The sequence below is a fragment of the Aptenodytes patagonicus genome, chromosome 1 (genome assembly GCF_965638725.1).
Source record: "Aptenodytes patagonicus chromosome 1, bAptPat1.pri.cur, whole genome shotgun sequence".
Lineage (NCBI taxonomy): Eukaryota > Metazoa > Chordata > Aves > Sphenisciformes > Spheniscidae > Aptenodytes > Aptenodytes patagonicus.
In genome coordinates, this window is record NC_134949.1 from 68,795,797 (window position 1) to 68,818,763 (window position 22,967).

Below are 22,967 nucleotides of genomic sequence, written 5' to 3' on the forward strand. Positions count from 1 at the left end.
ACACCCTGCCTAACCTCCTGAAAGCACAGCCTGGGGGCACTTGCTATCAGAGTGATGAGAAACGTTGAGCACGGGGGAAGAGTACTCAAGCAAAACTCTTCTGAAAGGCAGGTGAGGTTATGGCATGACATGTTACTTTATGCATCCCAGCATGGAGAATGAGGGGAGCCAACAGCTTATTTGGCAGAACCCAGTGCCTCGGCACAGACGCGCGTGCAGCCATCGCAGAGCAGCAGAGCAGTGCTGCACGGGCTCCCCGCCATGATCGTCCCCGCACCAAGCTCCCTGTTCAGCCCTGCACAGGGAGGCCAGCACCCCGCACCCTGGTCAGGTGCAGGCTGGAGAACTACCTGGCTGACCCTGGGCAGGCTCAGCCATCCTCCAGTTGGTGCACAGGACAAGGCACATCAGGTGAAATCGGGACAGGCAGAGGTGCATGCAGACTATGAGTCTAGCAGTGCCGTAACCCCTTCCTAGCAGTGCCTGCTGTAACGCAGCATTGCAATGCAATGGGACTGCATCCCACCTGCACCCTCCGAGAGGCAAGGTATCTGCTCTCCAACCTGGGGCACCAAAACTTTCCTATAGCCCTGCCCAGGAGCACGGGCAGGTAGACATACGGTGCAGGGCTTGTTAGCCTGCCCTCTGCAAGGATCACATCTGCACCCGTGAATCCAGCAAAGTTGGGCTGTTGCAGAGCTGCAAAGGTCCAAGGTTCAGCCTCGCGTATCAGCAGCTGTCAAAGAGGAAAAACTGGGGCAATGGCATTTCCAATGGCATTGGATGAAAGCCCTGATTAGTAGTGATTACTTTAAAAGCACTGTTGATTTAAGGAGACACAGATCAGGTGTTATGAAACCCCCATGTGTTCTGCCTGGGTTTGTTCGCAAATATGCCCACAGATCCCTAGAGTTTAGCACATGCACAAACTGTGTTGTCTCCCTGCCTTACTCCTTTTTTTTTTGTTCCCTCACGGGAACGAATTTGATGAAGCCTCTGAGGCAAGAACAAGGAGCACACTCCTAGACACGTCTTTCAGAGCTGCAGCCCCCAAGTCAATGCACCAGGGCCAGCACCTCTGCAGGGCAGCACAGGAGGAGCGGGAGTCACTGCCTGGTGTTTGCAGGAGCTGAAATGCCTACAGCCTACCTAATTCCTAGCACCTTTCCTCCTGTACCTATTATCATCTAGCCATCGCTGCCCTTCATCCCTGTCCCTGTCTGGCCCACTCTCATCTCTCTTCTCAATCTTTCTGCTGTCTGAGTCCTTTTCTTTCTCTCTCTCTGCTGCCGCAACCTTCAGTACCAATTACCCATCCTTCAGGCATCCCTTTGCTCTGCAGCTTCCCGGCAGCCCCCCAGCAGCACCTCTGCTTGTCCTCTCCTATAGGAACCATTGAAAGAAAAACCTCTCCCTCGGGTTGATCCAAACTGAGTATTTGCTCCCCATCCTCCAGCTCCCTCTTCCTTTGCTTAATGTTGGGAAGCTTTTCCCCTTGCAGATTTGCTGGCCCGCTCCCCAGAGCACGGCAGGCAGCTGGCACGCAGCAACTGGCTGCGGGAGGACCGGAGACACCAGCACTCCCAGCGTGACACACACATCCAGACAGATCTGCTCAACGAGCAAACGCCCAACTCACCTGAACCCAGCGCAGGTCTCCCCCGGGCAAGCCCGTCCCGTCCTGTCCCGTCCCGTCCCACTGGAGTCCAGGCAGGGAATCCACTGAGTGCCAAAGAGAAACAGCAAGAGTTAAGGCAAAGACTCCCCTCTCTCCTCCTCCCGTCCCTCCCCCTCCACCAGCTCCCCCCACCAAATTATCACCCAGCTCACTTGTGGGTGGTGGGATTGCAGGAAGGGAGGTGCATCAGGGAGGGAGCACTTTCTCCCCAGCTCCCTTACAACATACACCTCTCCAGACCTTGAACTGTGGCCCTGACATGAAAGCAAGAAAAGAAAGCCACGGTCAGGCAGGGTAAAGGCCCAAAGTTTGCAAAGATCAACCGCAGCAGTCAGTGGAGTGACTCCAGGTCCTCTCGACCTCAGCGGGAGGGAGCTATCCCTTTGCAGACCCCGCGGCATGGCCCAGGCTGGCTGCCGCACGCCCCCACTGCTCTGGGGCTCCAGCACTAAGTGGGACAGTGGCACCCCTTAAAATCATCCTGCAAATGTGCAGAATGAATTGTCTCCATCTCCAGGGACCACTACACTAAACCTGCTTCAACAGCCAAGCTCAAGGCTCACCAACACCATCACGCAGACGGAGCAAAAGGCAGAGAATGGGTGGAGGGGGGACATTTGTCCCAGGCTCACGCAGACCCCTCCGTGCCTGTGCCGTATGCTTGCGAGTACAAACACAGCTCATAGGAGAGAGCTCTGTCAGCAGGGAGAGATACTGCCAGAATCTTTATTTTTATAGTGTTTGTGTGCTCGCTAGAAGCAAGCAATCCCTCTGTGCCTTTGCCCTGGCAGCTTTATTTGTATCCACCTCAGCCCCAATGCACTTGTCCAGGGCTTCTCGTGACCAACACCAGCAGTAGGCATTCCAATTATGCCATTTTTCTCCAAATAGTTCAGCTCAGATTTTTTTTTTTTAATGTTATGTTTAATGCTATTACTGTTTTGTCTTTTGCTTTGTCTGTTAATGTGCCTGCCAAATTCCTATTGACCTTTTCAGGTACCCATGTGGTGAAACCACAGCAGCATGCAGGATGGAAGCTAGGACACATCCAGCACATGCTCCGATCTGCTTGCCTGTGTCAGAGCTCACCAGATGAGCATCCCCCAGCCCCCTCAGTGGGAAACCTGGGAGCTGACAAAAGCCCTCACTGCCGCAGAGTGGGGAAGTGGTAGGTTTATGTGCCTGCACACTCTATAGAGGTCATTTGTAATGTTGTCTCAAAAAAATCCTCCACGGGTGCTAGAAGCCAGTGAATCAGATCGCGTTAGAGCACGCTGGATTGCCCTGGGGACAAGTGATGCTGGAGACATGCGTGAAGGGAGTCACCCTTGTGCCTGGTGGGTTCCTCAGGATAAACCACTGAGGCCAGCGCTGGAGGCAGTAGGGGAAAACATCTCCTTCTACTTTGAGGGTGTTTATTTACTACCTCAACTGACACTGGGGGCAGCTGGTCTGAGCCCACGCTGCTGGGCAGTGCAAAGAGGGGGCAGAGCAGCTCAGGGTGAGCACTGGGGGACGTCCCCGGGGCTGGGGAGCTCTGAGCCAGCCCAGCCCTGTCCCAGAGGCCCCAGTTGGGCAACGGGGCCATGAGGGCAGAGGGCTGGGGTGGCAGCTGGAGCAGGCAATGCCTCTTCACAGGCAGCCAAAGACAATGTGCAGTACCCAGTTTCCAGGATTAAACTTTCCAAGCGTGCTATTTTTCAAAGCCCTGGCTTTCGCCTACCATTTGGGCTGGTTGAGTGGATTAGTCCCATACCCAAAGAAATACAGGCTGCTTCTTCCTTTGCATGGGCTGGGATCAATATCAGAGGGGCCAGGCTCCATCTTCTGCCTTTTGGGGGCTGCCTCTGAAGTCCTGAAAGACTACAGGGTGAACATCATGTGCTGGCTACACAACACAGGCACTGCATTGCCTCCGTCCCTACTAATGAAGGACAGTGCCGCTGCCCGTCCTGCCACAGAGGACTGGTGTGACCCAGCGCAGCTGGGGAAAAGGTTCAGTAGAGGTTATCCAGATATGAAAAGGGGATTGAGATAAGCCTAGGTAAGCAGAGCTGACCTAAAAACTTGATTTATCCACACTGAAGCGTTTCACAGGAACATCACAGTTTTTTGCAAAACTGTAGATGGGGAATGACCTGTGACATTAAGGTAAAAATAAGAAAGTCAACCTAAAGAAAACTTTATCCAGCAATGTGTGAAAATCATTCTCCAGCAGGAAAAAAGGCTGCTATTTCTGCTTTCCAGCCCAGAAGGTGCCAGAAGTTACACTCAGGCTTCAGAGTTTCCCACCAGGCAATAATTCACTGTGTTTTTAAATCCTGCTACGGGCATGGGGCACATTTATCCCACTGCGGCAGCCTCAGCATGAGGGATTGCACTAGTGTGACAGCCCAGACTGAAAACCAGAAATCACCTTCTGACCGGCTCAGCTGTAGGGGAGTAGAGACTGTGCTCATCCCCGTCCCGGGAGAGGGCAAGGGAAGGGATGACGCACTCCCTGACCACTAATTGCCACCTTCGCTGGCAGAGACAGCCCCTGAGCAGGCACCCTGGGCTGCGCAGCTGTGTAGATAGGACAGGGCTGCTAAAGGATGCGGCAATCTGACTGCAGGTCTCCGCACGGCACGGGTTCCTCCTCCACCATTGCCACAGGTGGAGGCAGCTTCCCACAGGGGCTAACAGAGGGATTATGTGGCAGGATGAAAATTTGTGAGCAAGAGCCACAACCAAGGTTCAGCCAGCACAGGGGACAGACACCGGCCGGGATGAGCCCTGGGAGCTTCTGGGGGGGGATAAATGCCAACCCTAGGAAAGGTGTCTTGACACAGGGATACGGAGGGAGCTGGCGGGGGGAAGAAGCAGCCCTGCTGGTGGCAGGGATGGGGAGAGTGTGGGTGAGGCTGCTCTTAAACACTCCATGCCCAAAAGGGAAGCGCTGCTTGCAATAAATCCTGGAAAAGTTCAAAGCACCCCCCATCTCCAGCCCCTCCCAAAGCAGCAAGAACCCCTCTCAGAGCTAGGACCCCCCCCCATGTGTGGCTTTGACACCGGCAGCACTCAGCTCTCCGTAGCCCTCCCCACAGTGAATCACGAGGCACTTTGCAAAGGAAGGGATGGCATCATCTAATTTTGCAGGCAGGAAAACCATGACAGGAGGAAGCCCCATTGCTGTGCCCAAGGAGCAGCACCCTTCTCGCTGGTAGGTCCTGCACGTGGCCTTGAGCTGTAGGATACTCCCCTGCCTTGAAGTCAATGGGCTTGCCACACGGCTAGTCCCACCCTGCCCAGTGACTGCGGTTTGGCTGCCTCTGCCGTTTTCAGCCATGTTGATCCCGCTGCCCTGAGGATCTAACTGATGGGGAGGGGCTTCCCCACACCACTGGGCTCCCTGGGAGCCACCTCAGGTCAGCAGGACCGAGTGGCCCTCGTAGGAGGGGGCTGCCCTGAGTACATGCAGGGTGCACAGGAGGAATGGGAAAGCACTGCTGTCCCACCACACAAAAAGGAGAGTTTATGACCTTTGGAAGAAGGGGCAGGCAACTCAGGAGGACTACAAGGATGTCGTGAGGCTATGCAGGGAGAAAATTAGAAGGGCCAAAGCCCAACTAGAACTTAGTCTGGCTACTGCCGTAAAAGATAATAAAAAAAATTTCTATGAATACATTAGCAACAAAAGGAGGGCTAAGGAGAATCTCCAGCCTTTATTGGATGTGGGGGGAAACATAGTGACAAAGGATGAGGAAGAGGCTGAGGTACTTAATGCCTTCTTTGCCTCAGTCTTTAATAGTAACGCCAGTTGCTCTCTGGGTACCCAGCCCCCTGAGCTGGAAGACAGGGACAGGGAGCGGAATGAAGCCCCCGTAATCTAAGGGGAAATGGTTAGTGACCTGCTCCACCACTTAGACACGCACAGGTCTGTGGGGCCGGATGCGATCCACCCAAGGGTACTGAGGGAGCTGGGGGAAGTGCTCACCAAGCCACTTTCAATCCTTTATCAGCAGTCCTGGCTAACCGGGGAGGTCCCAGTTGACTGGAGGTTAGCAAATGTGACGCCCATCTACAAGAAGGGCCGCAAGGAGAATCCAGGGAACTACAGGCCTGTCAGCCTGACCTCAGTGCCGGGGAACCTTATGGAGCAGGTCATCCCGAGTGCCATCAGGCGGCATGTACAGGACAACCGGGTGATCAGTCCCAGCCAGCATGGGTGTATGAAAGGCAGGTCCTGCTTGACTAACCTGACCTCCTTCTATGACAAGGTGACCTGCTTAGTGGGTGAGGGAAAGGCTGTGGATGTTGTCTACCTCGACTTTAGTAAAGCCTTTGACACTGTCTCCCACAGCATTCTCCTGGAGAAACTGGCTACTCATGGCTTGGACGGGCATACTCTCCGCTGGGTAAAAAACTGGCTGGACGGCCGGGCCCAGAGAGTTGTGGTGAATGGAGTTCAATCCAGTTGGTGGCCGGTCACAAGTGGTGTTCCCCAGGGCTCAGTACTGGGGTCAGTTCTGTTTAATATCTTTATCAATAATCTGGATGAGGGGATTGAGTGACTCTCAGTAAGTTTGCAGACAACACCAAGTTGGGCGGGAGTGTTGATCTGCTTGAGGTTAGAAAGGCTCTACAGAGGGATCTAGACAGGCTGGATCGATGGGCTGAGGCCAATTGTATGAGGTTCAACAAGGCCAAGTGTCAGGTCCTGCACTTGGGTCACAACAACCCCGTGCAACACTACAGGCCTGGGGAAGAGTGGCTGGAAAACTGCCTCTCGGAAAAGGACCTGGAGGTGTTGGTTGACAGCCGGCTGAATATGAACCAGCAGTGTGCACGGGTGGCCAAGAAGGCCAATAGCAATACCTGGCTTGTATCAGAACTAGTGTGGCCAGCAGGACTAGGGAAGTGATCGTGCCCCTGTACTCGGCCCTGGTGAGGCCGCACCTCGAATCCTGTGTTCAGTTTTGGGCCCCTCACTACAAGAAGGACGTCGAGGTGCTGGAGCGTGTCCAGAGAAGGGCAACGAGGCTGGTGAAGGGTCTGGAGAACAAGTCTTATGAGGAGCGGCTGAGGGAACTGGGGTTGTTTAGCCTGGAGAAAAGGAGGCTCAGGGGAGACCTCATCGCTCTCCACAATACCTGAAAGGAGGTTGTAGCGAGGTGGGTGTCGGTCTCTTCTCCCAAGTAACAAGCAATAGGTCAAGAGGAAATGGCCTCAAGTTGCACCAGGGGAGGTTTAGATTGGACATGAGGAAAAATTTCTTCACCAAAAGGGTTGTCAAGCATTGGAACAGGCTGCCCAGGGAAGTGGTTGAGTCCCCATCCCTGGAGGTATTTAAAAGACGTGTAGATGAGGCGCTTAGGGACATGGTTTAGTGGTGGACTTGGCAGTGCTAGGTTAATGGTTGGACTTGCTGATCTTGAAGGTCTTTTCCAACCTAAATGATTCTATGATTCTGTGCCTCTAGACAGGTCAGATGGAGAATGGGATAACCACGTCACTGGTAACTTCTCAGAAGTAACAACTTCCCGAATCCATCTTTATGCTCCCCAACGCGTGCTTCCCTTATCTGCGCCATGCAGATCCCCATCCTGCAGGCTGCTAACCACATTAGCAGACAAGGGCTCAGCCAAACACCCTGCTCTGAGGGATATGCTCATTTGCACTGGCCTGTAGGACACACTTAACTGATTATTTGGGGATCTCTGCTTCACAGCATTATGTATCCCACGTGTTAAGATGTTAATCTTACTCTGTTTTCTCCATTTATGCACCATGGCCTGTCTTCTCTCAACACATTCACCTTTCTTGTCACTGAAATGTGCGACACAACTCACACTACATGATTCTTCAATAGCTGTGGAAAACTGTCTTATATATCACTAGTGGCAAAAGGAGAAGGACCTCTCAAGGCATCTGTTCGAACACGCTGGGAGCCCCAGCGTTCGGGATGCTCCCCATGGGAGTAGATGCATCCTGCTCCACATGTTCAGGGGTCTGTCCCCGAGATCTGAAGTCTATCCCCTGTCCTATGTGGGCACCTCCATCCATGGAGGAGCACGGCAGGGTCAACAGTATCTCTTTGCCTGATCCGTGGGCTGATGCTCTTCCCCGGGCACCACTGACGCACCACAATATGGGAAAAGTAGAGCCTCGTTTTCACGTACAGATGGACGGAAAGGTCAGTCATCCTTTCCAAGGACTAACGACCTGGGGCAGAATCTCAGGGACTTCTTTATTTTTATGTGAACTTCTAATTTGAAACTAAAAAAAAAACCACCATGAAAAAACCTGGGTCTTCAATCTCATCCCCATTTTCCTGAAAATAATGGGTTGAATTTTCAGGCTAAGTTGCAGATTTTGGATTCTGAAGGTGGGAAATTTCCAACAACCACACATCTCCTGTCTAAAGGGACATCAGCATCTCCCCAGCTGGAGAAGGTATGAGTAGGGGTAAATTCCACAGACTGCAAGAAGAGGAGCACTGGGCTGATCTCGAATGCCTGAAAATCCCTTTTGCCGTATTCCAAATCATGAACAACCACCATATGCCAAAATCACCATATTCTGAATTTCACCAAAATTCCCTCTAACTATGGGGTCTTAAAAGTGCTGTGAAAAATGTTATGTCTGGAAGTTTCAAATATATTAATTTCAGATTTACTCCATCAACCTTCTCAGTGAGCAATACAGAAAATACTTGATTCATATTTCAAGCCAGGCGTCACAGGTTCCAATACTTTGTCTTAAAGTCCTATCAGAAATAAGACATTTATTTAAGAATGTCCAGCAAAACCTTTGGTTTTCTTGCTCATCTGACCTGCCTAGCTCATCCAAAGCTTTACAGCAATTGGGTCATGTAGGAACACAGGCCTGGGAGGTTTCCTGGCTCATATGTATAACCAGATCAATAAACCACATGCCCAATCCACTGGACACCAGACTATTTTGAAACAAAGCAAGTCACAAGCCTTTCAGCAGACTCCCACTTTGCCTACATGCAGCTGAGCAGACTTTCTACATCAGCCATATTTTAGAGATAGCTGTGGACAATTACTACTTTCTATTAGGGTTAAAATACCTTCCCAGTGGGCCAAACCTCTTACAGATATTACTGGAAAATGAAAGTATAATTCTGTTTAAGATTAGAATTACATGAATAAAAATATCTGTTGCTGGAGCTTCTAATATGATTCACACAAAAAGCCAACAGAAAAAAACTTCTGTATTGAACTCCACTCACTCATTTCTAGAAGTAATTTCTACCAGCCAGTACCGTATCCAAGTGGCAGGGCAGGTGGATGGTTCCATCCTCCATCACACTGTGGGTCTCTTCCAAAAGGGGCTTTCTCTGGGTTTCTAAGCTCTTTCCTACCCTCAGCTCACACATGAGCACCATGAAGTGCTGTGGCAGCTGGGGAATCCGGGGTTCTGAGACTTTGAGGCTGCCCAGGAAAACCGTGACAGCCGGTTCAGCCCTGACCTCCTGCCCCCCAGCCCTATGCCTTCAGCATCCCCAGCACTCTCCAGAGGCAGGGAGGGAGGTGTGCAGAAACCCAGCGGCTGAGATTTTGATAAGGGAGGTGCAGGGCTGACCACGGGGGGTTCACCCATAGTTGCACATGCAGCCTAGCAAAGGAACCCGCCCGCCCCAGAGTTCCTGTGGAAAATAAGCTGGGAAAAGGGAAAACAGGCTGGAAAGTAGATGAGGTTTCCACAGCCGCTCTGAAACAGAGCCAGTGAAGCCCCAGAGGACCACAGATCAGTTGGCTCTCCCTCCTGGAGGTTAAATCTGCACCACCACAAACCCTCCCAGCAGCAATCCTCTCAGTACTTGGCGTTCAGCAGAGTTTCACGGTCTCTGTGAGTGAAAGCTTGTGACCCCTTTCCGTCATCGACCTGTCTCCCATCTCAGGTCACCAGGCTCCAACAACACTAAACTGGGGAAAACCAAGCCCAAGAAAACCAACCCCAAGAACTTGCCGTTGCCTAGAGGTCTAAACCAGCAGGTGCCACAAGGGGGGTCACCGTTCCCTGTGGGAGGCAGCTGTCCGCAGAGGAAACCTCAACAGGCAACGCGGGGGTGTGGGGGGGGAACGGCCGGGCCACCGTGACCCAGGGGAAAATTTCTCCCCGGCCCTACGGCTAGTGAACAGGCAGCCACCGACCCTGCGAGCAGAGCCAAACAGCCAGCCAGAGGATCTTCCGAAGCGGGGGAGGCGGGGGGGGGGGGGATCCCGGCCCCGCCGCGGAGGTGCCCGCTGCCCCCAGCCCGCCCCGCAGGGACCCCAGCCCCGCGCTGCGGCGGTAGGTGAAGTCCTGGGGCCACCTTGTGGCTAATGGCGTGGATTGCTTTAATTTACGCCTTCCTCTCCCCGCGGCACCAGAAGCCTTGGCCGTAGCGCGGTGCCCAGCGGTGTCCATGTGCGCTTCGGGAAGCTCAGCACCTCCGGCTGCCCGCTCAGCTCCGCCCGGGCTCCAGCTTCCTCAGGGCTTCCTGGGAGCCATCCAGCTTCCCGGGGTTACATGCCCTCTGGCTGCCCTCCTCGGATGCTGGGGCTACAGCACTTAAAACACAAGCTCTTTGATTTTTATTTTTTTTACTCAGACAGCCTGGAAATGAGGGGCCTTGTTTGTTGGCATAACATGCAGATCCCACTTCAACCATGCAGCCCTTCTTCCATATGCAGGAAAACCAAAATGACTGGCTCTAGAGCACCTGGAAGGCAGTCAGTACAAAAAAAGACATAGACCCGCAGAGATGAGGGAGAGTTTCCCATGATCCTTCACTTGCACAAAGAAAACGCAAACCCACACGCTTCTCTCAGACCCCGGGAATAGCCCAGTGACTCATCAGCCAGATGACTCTTTTGGCTGGGAGCTGGCAATGCTCCAGCAGAAGATGGCATTGCGCTCTCCACTTCACCTAGGTACCCCAGGCCTACCACTTACAGGGGTCTCCGAACCGGTGTTCCCTGTTTTCCTTCCTACCCCAACCAAGCTTCCTCTCCTCTGGCCACCCTCCCCTACCAATGTGCCAGTGCAACAGAGATCCAGACCTGAATGCCCAGCACAGCTCCGCTAACACACATCCCACCTAACGTGCTGTGAGCAAGGGATGCTGGTGAGACAAAACTGAGACAGAGCGGATCTAGAGGGGAAAAACAAGGATTTAATGGAATGAATGGAGAAGCTCCCAAAGTCCACACTGGAGCCACACCTCTGAGACTCTCTGACACTCTCCACTCCAGGATCAGTCCTTCCTTTCTGCCCACCAGAAGGCTGGGGATGCTCAGGAATACTGGTGCTTGATCTGCCCCTTCAGAGCCCTCTCCAGAGAGAGGATTAAGGTGCATTGCTAACTCCACGCAGACCATTTCCACAACAGCCTCTTCCTCAGCCCTTCAAATCTTCCGGGGAAGGGAGCTCAGCCAAGAAATCCCTCTCTCCTTGGCGAGTGAAGAATCCTTGTGTTATCCAACAGGTGGTAAAGGCTGTATAGAAACCATCCTGGGGGGAGGGAGGGAGAGCCACACTGGTCCTAGCAATGAGATTCGAGCTCTGTCAGCATCAGGAGGCCAGCTCTGGTGGAGGGAAGGGGCTGTCCCGTGCCCGGCATGGAAGGCAATTCCTCAAGTGGGCAGGTGAGTTGGCGGAGCCTCTGGAAGGCAAAGGCAGTCATTGAACACAGCCGCAAGGACAAAAGGTGACCTGGGCCCTCCCCTTCCAGTCATGGGTATCATTCAGTGAGCCAGGCAGGGCTGCAGGTCTGGTCCCTAAATGCCAGAGGTGTCCCAAATTAGGACAGTCAGCACTTCAGAGACTAAGGGGATAAACTCATCTTTGAGCTGCTTGTCCCAAGACAAGCACTGAGCACATGAGAGACCTGAGACACAGTAGGAAAGCTCTGTCCTCTTTTTGCTCCAGGCCAGGGCTAGAAAGCAGTCCAAAGAAAGGTTGGTGCCCAAGTACCTCCAGGTCATCCCCTCCATCAGCACAGACTGCAAAGGGACAGCCTGTGCTCACAGATTTGGCTTTAACTGGGACAGCAAGTGCGTAAAGAGGCTACCCTCTACGTCATGAGCGTGGCCCTTGCCATGCTCCTGCAGCTGTGCCCACTCCCCACTGTCTGTGCTGGACACAGGGGTCAGGGCCCATTGCTGTCACAACCCATTCTTGAGCACTTGTGGGAGGCAGAGAACGGGTGGGATCCTGGGGGTTCAGGACTGTCTGTGAAACCTCCCTCTGAAACCATGAGCCATGGCGGGGATGGGATGCCTGTCTGGAGCAAGGTCTGGTTTTCCAGGTCCCTGCCCTCCCAGTGCACAACCAGGGCAGCCAGCAATGGGTCACAACAGCTCCAGGAGCTGGGCAGGCCCAGGGCACTGAGGCTGCGATGGAAACTCCAAACTCCCAGTGATCCTCTACACCTATCCCTATAGCCTTAGCATAGACTGGGGAACTCAGCTGCCCACAACATTCATGGAATCTGGAGCTTTCTCAGAGCAAGTCCCCAAGCTTCAGTTAAGGGCAGCCTCCAAACTGACTCGAGGCACTGGAGATCATCTTTATCCTCTCCATCTAATGAATTTTTTCCTAATGGTGTTTGCAAAGAGACAGAAGCAATAAACAAAGGGCACCAAGAGGCAACAGTCAGCTTGGAGCAGCCCTCCAGCCAGGCAGAACTTAATAAAACCAACAGTCAGCTATAGCAATGGACTCATTCAATCAATTTATTCTAGGCTCCCTGTTATTTAACCTGCAACACGCAAATGATCCCCCTGCAAGGCTGGATTTCAACACAGAAGCACAGCCCATGCCCTGATCCCAGAGCACCAGCCTCACCTCTCTGAGGGAGCCTTTGATGGTGAAGAGTTTGTAGACAATCCAGAGAGGGATGCACACCATGGAGGAGAGGGCCAGCAGCCAGCCCAGGGTGTCTCCCCACCACGGGTACACGTACTTCTTGTTGTAGGTCAGCGGGGCGTATTTGATTAGAGAAAACAGGAAGGTTGCCTGGCAAGGTGGAAGAGACCAAGAGAAAAAAAGCAAGAAAAACCAAGAGAAAAAGAGCAAGAAAATCAACACCATTAGCCAAGAGAGGTCTTCCTGGTGAGTCCACGCCTGCACAGAGTCTCATGGTAAAAAAGAGCTCCCCAGGACAGCAACAGAGGAGACACCAGTCAAGCAAGCTTGGCTGGGACAGCCCCCATGTGCAGCACTGGGCATGGCAGCAAGGAGCTCTCCCCACCGGCAGACACCTCTATCACTGCTGAGCCTGGCCCCTCTCCCCATTGTTTAGCCCCATGCCTGGCCCCCAAAGCCACAAATACACAGAACAGGCTCCCATAGTACAGGCCACATAACTCCCTATACATATGAACATCCCTCTGTATATATGTAGGTATCTATATCTCAGAGGCACCCAGCTCTGCCCATCTTCCTCCCCACAGCTCCTCTTCCTGTGGGCCCTCACCATGCAAACCGCCGGAGTGATGAAAAGCCAGCAGTATTTGATGATGGGCCATGGCCGGTAGCCGATCATATCTTCAATATTATCGTAGAAACGCTCGGCACCTGTGGAAGAGGGGAAGGATGCCTCGCTGCTACCAGGGAAGGAGGGCAGCAGGGTCTGCATGTCTGGGGTCCTGCTTCACCACTGTTTGGGTGCTCCCCAGAAGATGAGGCAGTAACCTCAGCACAGCCAACAGCCCCATCGGGGAGCTCGCCAGGAGTGTGGCCAGCTTCAGTCTTTGTCCTGGACTAACATCCTCTCACTCCAGAACAGCCCAGAGGGTCAGCAGGGCCAGCCCCTCAGCTGGCATCTCCCAGGCTAGGACCTGAACCCAGGCTGGGACCTGAACCCAGGTTTTACCCATCTCTTGTGAACATCAAGGCTGAGAGAGGGCTTTCAAAAATGTTTGAGGGTCTCAGACTCCTCTATACACATGTTGGGAAAGGATTTCCCAGCCAGCTCCAAGTCCCCAAGGAAGGAGGACCTCAAAAGCAGGGGCACATAGGAACATGCTGTGGATATCTGCCAAGCAGATCCCCCAGGGCGTTGCTGTGAGGAAACCTCCGCTACCTGAGTCCATGGGCACCAAAGCAAGGGTTTAGAGGTCTGCCTTGCACTGCGAAGCAAATGCCAAGAGAAGCTATGGACCAGCATTTTTAGGATGGACCAAGCGAGAGCCTGAGAGACCAGAGCTGGGGACCCCCCTGGTTCATACTCACCATAGACCCAGGCGATGCAAAGAGTCTCGAAGATGGCCACAAAGAGCAGGCACATGCCACTGGCAGCATAGTAATCAAAGAGCTGGAAGACATACATCCCACCCTGGGAAGGGCCAAGAGGGCAGCGAGGCGAGGTGGGGAGGGAGAGAGGGGAGAGGAATCAGGCACAGGCGAAGAACTCCAGCCAGAGCAGGAAACAAACTCAACATCTTCCCCAGAGATGGAGGCACCTTCCTCTTTCTGGGGCATGGTTTTAGCCAATAGCAAAGGCCATGTCCCTTGTGCTCAAGGCCTGATGGAGACATGAAGCAGTCCCGCTCTCGGGGGTCTCTGCAACCCTTCATTCTAGGGCAGGGCAGGGGAGGGCAAGTGACTGCCAGGGATCGTGGGGATATTTTAGGACAAGGTAAAAACAAAGCAACTCTTGTATCTGGAAGTGAGGATGGAAACCCCCTTAAGAGACACAATGCATCTGATTTACTTCAGCCTCCTAATTTGCCCAGGGAAGTAACAGTGCATGCAGTTTTGCAAGTACCTGTTGCTGTGGGCCCAGAGGCTGGCAGCCTGGCTGTTTCACTGCCCAGGTCTGCAAGGCTGTCTACAAAATGGGCCTGCAGGTAAGTCCAGGCACGAAGCTGCAGGTGCAACATCGAAGGCAGCTTTTTCAAAATTATGCCCAAAGGAAAACAGAAGATGCAAAGAGCATCATGGCAGCATCAATCCCTACACACATACTGCTAGGAGGAGTTAAAGGTTTTAAACCAGAACAGTTTAACTCCCAGCCAATTAATCACAACAAGGGGAATATACAGGAAATCAGTGTAATAGATATGGGGCTCACTCAGGCCCACCAAATTTCCTTACACCAAGTGTTCATATAGCTCCATCCAGGAGGAAAGAGGACAAAGGCACTCCCCTCACCATGAAACAGGCTACAGCTGTAAAGGTTTGGCTCATGTAAAGATAAATCTATAACCAAAATATGGGCTGTCCAGAGCTCCAATTATCACTCTTGGCAGGAGAGGTCTCAGGATTGCGATTGGCACAAGGGGTGAGGGCTGGAAGGGAAAACGCGAACATCATGGGGAGGAAGGGCAGCCTCCCCCAGGCACTGTGCAGCAGGATGGGGCTCACCAGCAAGTTCTCGGTCCCAGCAAGGACCCCACCACCCACCAGGCCCCACTCTGCCAGCGGAGCACTCAGACCCAGCGAGCACCGCGCAGGTGGTCTGAGCCCAAAATACCTCTGTGAGCATCACCAACCCGACCAGATAGGAGAGGACAGAAACCAGCAGGATGAGGGTCTCCCGGCGGTTCTTCTTGCGGAAGATGGTGGGGTACATGTCCACAAGAGCTGTGACGAGGCTCTCCACACAGACAAACTGCAAAGAGCAGAGATCCCACCTCCATCAGCCTGTCCTGACCGGCTCCCCAGCCCCACTGCCCCCAACTCAGCCAAGTTCAAGCCTGTCCCGAAGGGACGGTGGCTATTTTCTGGTAAGGAATCGCCCTGCACCTGTGCCTTTACCTGGCTGTCCAGTCCCAGCAAAACAACCATCAGGAAGAAGAAGCATGCCCAGAGCGGCGAGAAGGGCAGCATGACTACAGCCCGAGGGTAGGCGATGAATGCCAGGCCAGGCCCTGCGGGGAGAAGGGCTTTCAGAGCAGGCAGCAGCATGGCAGCGGCAGCGGCACAGCACAGCTGATGCAGACCCACCTGAGGCAGCTACCCGGCCAAGGCACAGCCTGCAGCCATGCAGCCTCTCACTCCAGTTATACCAGCACTGTGCATGAAACCCAGGCTTCTCGAGGGGTAGAGGAGCCCAGCAGGAAGGGAGGGAAAGGGGACACAGCAAGCTCCAGCTGCATCACCGTCGCGAGGGCTGGGAGCCAAGGAAAGCCTCTGAGCCCAGGGGAGCACAGCACAAGCCTGGGCATATGCCATGCAGGCACCTCACCCCTCCACCGAGAGACAGCAGCTGCCTAACCCTAACCCTTATCGGCAGCTTATATTGACCTCAAGACATGGCCATTGCATCTTAACATTTCATGAGCGTGCATTTGTTTCTCCCTGGTTTTTGGAGGCAGAAAGCAGAGCTGCCCGCCAGGATGGGAACCTGCGGTTGCAACACTGTTTGCCCCAGGGTGGGTATCCTGTGGGCATGCTCCCCTTGCTGAGGGGGCCCAAAAGGCAGCACCCCCACGGCCTCGTCCCACCACAGCCCCACTCACCCGACTCAGCCACCTCAGCGATGGGCACGCCCTGCTCCGCCGCCATAAAGCCCAGGATGGAGAAGATGGCAAAGCCGGCCACGAAGCTGGTGCCGCTGTTGAGGAAGCAGAGGGCCACGCAGTCCCTGGGAGGAGGGGGCACAGCATCAGCCAGGTGGGGTTCCAGGTATGACCCCCACCCCATGGCAGCCCCCCGGGACAGCACCCACTCTCCCACCCCAGCCACTGTGCCCACAGCAGGGCGTCTCTCCCAGCACCCCTACAGCTCAGCTCAGCACCAGGAGCTGCACGAGGGTGCCCCAGGGTGGGCAAAACAACAGGAGCCCCCGCAGGGAAAGCCTTTTCCAAGGACAACATAAAGATTCATTCCTCACCTAAGCTTGTGCTCATGAGAGAGTCTTGCTACACATCTAAATGCCTGACTTTTTTTTTTCTTCCTCTCTCTCCCCTGGTCCCTCCTGTAGCAGACAGTACAAGAGATTATTTTGTCTGAGAAGGGGGCATGTTTTTTTTCCTTAATAGATTTCTCAGGTCAGTTACAATGTTCTTGGTTCTCAGCACTACTAGATATCTCCTGGTCCTCACATTATGAGAAAAAAATGAACAGAGCCATCCAATTTATTTTCTCTCATCTATTCCCTTTTGTCTCTGTTTCATCTCATTCCCATCCATCTACTCTTAAAGTCTTATCTATCCAATTCCTTTTCACACTCCAGTCTCCCTAGTCCTCTTGTGACTGCAACCCTGGGGACAACAATAACATTTGCAGCATCTTTCCGAGATATTCTGAACCAAACTGAACAAACAGACCCCTTCTGGCATTTCATGGTCCGCTCTGACTTAATTAAATGTTACTCTGCAAATCCAGTGTGATTTTTTGTATCACTCTAAGTATCTAGCATTCTGGGGGCTTCATGCTCCTCCCTGCATGTTAGCTAGATCTATTCAAGGTCTGCAACCATTTCTAGAGAGAAAGTATAGTTCACACAGAGCTCCTACGCCATACAAATTCAGATTATTCCTTCCAAACCACAGCTCTTTGCATCGTCAAGGACTGCACAGCACCTAACACCATTGCTCTGCCTTTGCACTTGCTTTCTGGGGCAGGAGAGACTGAAAGAGGCCTGCAGGGTGAGTCCCCACAAATCTCCCAGCTGATAAGGAGGGTCACGCTCCACCAAGCTCAGCTAACCCAGTGGGAAGCCCATGCCAGAACCTCATTTCTCCGGTTGCGATAAACTGCCTGCTCTCCACTCAAATTATATTCTCAGTCATTTTATACAAATTCCCACTTATTTCAAATAGTTCCTCTTCCTTCCCAGTGTTTCTCCCTCTTTCCCCTGGATGTATGCATGACAGGTCAAACCCTCCTTGGAAAGGCATGGGCTGGGAGGTGCTCTCCAGTCACCTGGCAGGTGGGAAGAGGTGTCATTGTGGAGGGTAACATGCAGGCAATGGCCAGAGCAAAGAGGTCTCTCCAGATTTTCACCTGAAAAGGAGCCAGGGAGCACTGATGATCTCTCTTACAGTCCCAGAAAATGCCGTTTGGTGCCATCTTGGACTGCTGCCATATGAACGATGGCCCCTCCTGCCCACATCCTTTTCTTTTCCCAGGTCACCAAAGGTTACACCTGGCCTGGGATACTTGAGTGGGGCACCATGCTGGTGTCCATCTGCCCTGTTAAAGCCTGGTTCTGTCTCCCTGTGCAAACCAAGGTTGCAGAGAACAGGACCGACCCATTAAAACTGGGTCCATGCCTGGGAACAGGCTGGTGAGATGTTTAACACCGAAACTAAGAACAATTTCCCTAGCAAAGCCAAATAGCATAAAGGGTTTGTGTGCAAACAGACATTTCTCCCCTTTCTATAGTGTCTCCCAGCTGCAGCTACAGAAGCTTTTTACAACCTTGCTGCTAAGCAGCCCCTGTCATCATATCCATGTTACACATCCAGACTGGAGATGCAGAGGGGTAATGCCCAAGGACATGCAGCAGGCCACAGCCAGATCTGTTATCTTTTCTTTTCCCACAGCTTTTTCTCTCAAAACTGCATCTGGAAGAAGGGACATGAAAAGGAAGAGGAATCCAAGCCCAGCTGCTGTCGGAGAGGCATCCCTACAGCAGGGGTGAACTTCTCCTAAAGTGAAGAGAGAGAAAGATGCCAAGCAAGGACCATGTAGCTGTTTGGTCTGCCTGGACCTTCCACAGCAATGACAACAAAAGTTGGAGAGAGAACCCACTGCGAGGAGCAACACAGCCAGCAGAGAAAGGGTGGGAAGGGAGGCGGGTAGCTTTTACAACTTGCACGAGCCTTTTACCCCTCAGGATGCAGCTCCAGACGCTGGATACATTTACAGCGAAATGAGTTTATTTTCACCTGACCACTTCAACTTGACAGCCTGATTGAATCTGTCAGCCTGGCCCATCTCTGTTCAAGGGCAGTCCAGCACAGGGAGAGTATGCAAGAAGCAGAAGTCATATCTGCAGGTTTGCATGTAGACCATAGATAGCACATAGGAACTCAGAGCACTGACAACTGTGCAAGACCCTAGGTCCAAATGTACCTAGGAAGGGTAAAGGCGAAGGTGAAAGGACTCCAGTCTAGAGCCATTAGATCTCACAGCTCTGCTTCCTCTCTGGCTATTCATGCACCCATGTAATAGGGGAGGTTGTGGTGTGGGCTGGGGTCACAAAGCTAGTGTAGACAATCTGACTTTGCTGGGTCTCAGCTGGTGTGGAAGAGGGGATTTGTCATCCATGGCACGGACAGAAAGTTCCCTTGGGTAGAAAGCACAGAGAGCTGGATTTGGGGAGAAAACCTGGACAAAGTTTTCTTACACCTTAAGTAGAAACAGAAAACATGACACTTCCAAAGGCCAGTAGCCTCCAGCAGTTCACCAGCCTATGTGCACTCATGTTCAGGGAGGGGAAGGCTCTAGGCAGCAGAGCCATGCTCCAGTTACCTGTAGCAGTTGTTATGGTATTTGTTGTAGCTGCCCAGAGCTGTCAGGCATCCCAGACAAATTGCATACGAAAAGAAGATTTGAGTGCCTGCATCCATCCAGACCTGCAAGGGAGATGCAAAGACAGGTGAGAAGACAAGGCCAGCACAGAGCGCAGACACTGCACGGATGCAAAGAGGCAGAGCCCCAGGGGCTGCCGTAATCAGCAGAAAGGCCAGTGATCAGATCAGCAACATCCAGCATTTAGACAAGCCTTTTCTAGGGGCAGGTTATATATTGCCAGGAATTACAGTGCTCAGTGAGGCACCCAGGGGGTGCTAAGAGTGCCAGAGGGAAGGGATGCAATGGGAGCCTTGCAGGTATAGCTCTTCATCATCATCTCTTTCTTCCTTGGACAAATCTGCAGAATCCTGTGACTCCGCAGAGCCTCCCAGCAGCAAGAGACCAAATGAACACTTTCCACAAGAGCTGAAGGAGCCCTCTGCTAGCAGAGGAGGGGGACTTGATTTGGGCAAGCCTGGTCTCCCACTGGGCAGCACAGGTACATACAGCTTCTGGTGGTGGCCCTTCTCTCCAAGACCTAATTTAAAGGCTCCAAAACTTAAAAGAAAATTAACTGGGGAGAAGAGGAGTACTAGAAATAAACAGAGTTGTTTGCAAAAGACAGCTCCTAAAAGAAAATACAAGAACGTTGTTAGTCCCACGAGGTGCCTTTGAACTCCGCTTCGCTCTCACTGTCAGTAACATGTCCCAGTGCTCCGAGGCTGACATTTGTCAATGCCAAATTTGATCTGAAAGCCTAGCTGTGTGCAGTCACCAATGCAACCACTGCCACTGCCTTCTGCAGAGAACAGCAAAAGCAGGAACCAACAGTGAAGAATGAAGCAATGACAAAGATTATTAATTAAACCCTCTGTTTTCTAAGATCTTTCTTCCTAAGGGGTTTATAAAATAGAGATAAGACAATCATTCAACCAATGCTGAAGGGCAGCCACATTCTAGAGACAAAAGAGAAGCTAGTTAGGAAAGAAAAGCAGAAGAAAAGTATTACTGGGACAACTTTAGTGAGAGAAGTCTCCATTTGGCGATACCCTCCTTCCCCAGAGTAGCAGTGCTGGTGAGCCCTCGGACAAACACCAGCCTTGCCCCAGGATCCCCTCTGAGAAGAACAGAAGTCAATGGAACTCACCACAGTGGTTTTGATGACTCCAAATCACACCTTTACCTGTCAGCCAAGACCTCATGTCCTGAGCACCTGCCCAACCACCCCTGTTGCTCAGGCCACCCTCATCAATGCATGGTTCTGCCTTTCCTCTTCCATACTGGCCAAAGAGCAATCATGTGGCGAAAGGTTTTGTTTCGTATTTACCTCTTCTCCTTCCTGGGCTGATGGGCCTTACGAAGGGACGTTACGATCCCATTAGCTGTGGTTTTCTGGAGGAAATTCTGTTTTTAGCTCAAGGGACAGCTGCACAGAACGAATCGTGCTGCAAGACCCAGCAGCACAGTCCGCAGGGAGAGAAAGCAAAGTGCTTCTAGGGCTAGATTTGGTGAAACTGCTCTCCCTGACTGTCCTGCAAGCAACTCTGCTAACGTTCAGCCCCACCACCTTCTCTTCGGTCCATGGAAACCCTGTTCACAATTTCACAGGGAGTCAGATCAAATCTCTGATTTGTAGAATGGGAAGGGACAGACGATGAGGTGGGACTGGGACAGCTAGTTCGAGGCACTGGGACATTTAAAAAGTAATTGACCTTGGTGTATTTTACTCTTTTTGGAAGAGCTGCGTGGGGAGGTGGGTTTAGAGAGCAGGGTATTAGTTAATTTTTGCACTTCAAAAAGATTAAAAAAAAAATCAAAGCCCTTTTTATAATTGATTCCTAAAGCATCACTGTGCTTGTGGGCAGTAAGGGTACAGCCTTCACTTTTCAGCTACTTCTTAGGCACAGCAAGGCATTGAGGTGAGCTGGACCCATGATGACCTTTGCATCAATAATTTAAGCATCTTTGCACAGATCGGGGTGAAATGTTTTGTTAGGTTTGCATTTTATTTTGCTGTTCATTGCTACAGCTCTGGTTTTTCATCAGATTTGGGCTTGAACCACACCTCTCGTGGGTTTTGGAGCCCTTGTAGTTCAATTTGTCAAGATAACAAGACTTTTGCCACCAAACTGCCTACCCCACACTTGCCATAACATTGGGCCCAGTTGACAAATTTCAACCAGATTTAACAGTTGGTAGAAACCTCAAGGATATCAACTACCTATGAATTTCACAACAGCCAGGGAAAAGGAAAAAGACAGGAACTCAGTGTCCCCACTGAGCAGAAAGCTACAGGGAGGAAGAGTCAACCTGTGTTAAATATCAGATAAATCACACAAGATATGAGAAATATCCCAGGGGCAGGAAAAGAACTGATGCTTTACCAGCCATGGTAGAAGCCAAATATCAAGACACTAAGCTTCATTACCTCCGTGGCTTATGAAGTGGCTCATTTCTAAAACCCAGTGATACCCTTGACTGTGTAGCAGAGACCAGCATGGGGTCTGTGGGCTCCCCGCTCCGCTGCCTGCTCTGCCCAACACAACACCCATGGGGTGCACACTGGGCTGTTTGGGAGCCTAGCCCCAAAGGGATGTCTTTAAGGAATACAGGACCTGCCTTAGCATATGCTCGCATTTGAAGCAAGGCAGCCTGTGGCTGAAACTGTAAATAAAGCTAAGCTTGGCTTGCAGAGCTTATGATCCTACTTAGCCAGCACAACTGTGAGCACCAGCTCGGGCTGCATGCACTTTATTTCCCATTTTAAAAGGTTACTGCAGCTCTTGGGCCAAAGACCAAGCCACCTTTGTGCCCTTCCCAGCCCCCTGGCAGTTCCGAAATTGCTTGGGGGTCAATGGACTGCAACAAGACTGATGCCGTGGGTGCTCCTGACCTACTAGTGATGGAGCTGAGCAGTGGCAGCAAGTCCCAGGACTGCAGGATCACTGGGGTCAGAAGGGGCCTCAGCCCATCTGTGGTCCAGCCTCCTCCTCAAGCCCCTCATGAGAAGCACCGCTGCCCACCCGGCCCCGTGGGCTCACAGGGGCTACACAGACCACTCACTTCAGAAAACAGCAACCCAAATCTTCCCTCCCCAACCTGCTGCTTGTGCTCATTTCTCTCCCTGCAGTGACTCAGAGGAATGTTTTTTTCAGCTCTTCCAAGACCCCCCATTTCCCTCCTGTGCTGCTGATCAACAGCCTCTCATTATTTTAATATTTCCACTCTGACTAAAGGGGCTCGCTGGGATCAGGCAGGGCTCTTTCCCATGCAGATAAAAGTGTGCTGCTGTTCTCTGGCCACTGCTCCCAAAGAGAGTGGTAAAGTTTATCCTGTTCAGATTTTGCTGGCACATTGGCAGCATGGGTATTTTGATTTGATTGTTGTCTGCAGTTCTCTAAGCTATCCAGTTTATTTAATTCATAATTCAATTTCCTTGAACATGTTGTTACTCCAGTTTGTAATAACTTCCTACTCTCTGTTTTTAGCCAAAGCCTTCACACCTGAGCTGCAGTTATCCAAGATGGTTATGGCCTATAAGAGGACATATTCCTTCACCCCTTAATTTTCTCAGCAATATTCACTTTATTACATGAGCTGGAATTTAATAGCCCCCTGTACTGAAACAGATCCTTCCTTAGGAAGATCTCAAAGCACTTACAAAAATAACAGTAAAGACCTTTTTCGAGTAAAATGCTATTGAACCCCAGTGCATGTCATACATCAAATACAGGTGCCATGCTGAGAAGCGCCGAACTGTTCCCATCAGCAAGCAGAGATGATACAGCACGGAGAGGGTACGTGCTGCGTGGAGGGTCACACTCGG

The 22,967-nt window shown here is 52.0% G+C and overlaps 2 protein-coding genes across 6 annotated transcripts in view; both read right to left on the bottom strand.

Moving 5' to 3' along the window:
- The window catches only part of SLC6A12 (solute carrier family 6 member 12), a 46,988-nt gene extending 45,281 nt beyond the window's left edge, over nucleotides 1-1,707 (bottom strand). For all 3 annotated transcript variants that reach the window (XM_076340925.1, XM_076340934.1, XM_076340905.1), the window contains exon 1: nucleotides 1,640-1,707. The gene's annotated coding sequence lies outside the window, so the exon portion shown is untranslated. The remainder of the gene's footprint in view (nucleotides 1-1,639) is intronic.
- A 9,124-nt stretch (nucleotides 1,708-10,831) lies between these two features.
- Nucleotides 10,832-22,967, bottom strand: part of LOC143161760 (sodium- and chloride-dependent GABA transporter 2) — a 33,978-nt gene continuing 21,842 nt past the window's right edge. For all 3 annotated transcript variants that reach the window (XM_076340982.1, XM_076340993.1, XM_076340972.1), the window contains 8 exons: nucleotides 19,100-19,203; nucleotides 16,138-16,262; nucleotides 15,434-15,546; nucleotides 15,150-15,287; nucleotides 13,907-14,009; nucleotides 13,149-13,249; nucleotides 12,518-12,688; nucleotides 10,832-11,333 (listed from right to left, as the gene is read on the bottom strand). In XM_076340982.1, coding sequence (XP_076197097.1) covers nucleotides 11,214-11,333; nucleotides 12,518-12,688; nucleotides 13,149-13,249; nucleotides 13,907-14,009; nucleotides 15,150-15,287; nucleotides 15,434-15,546; nucleotides 16,138-16,262; nucleotides 19,100-19,203 — 975 coding nt within the window. In that variant the 3' untranslated portion in view covers nucleotides 10,832-11,213. The remainder of the gene's footprint in view (nucleotides 11,334-12,517; nucleotides 12,689-13,148; nucleotides 13,250-13,906; nucleotides 14,010-15,149; nucleotides 15,288-15,433; nucleotides 15,547-16,137; nucleotides 16,263-19,099; nucleotides 19,204-22,967) is intronic.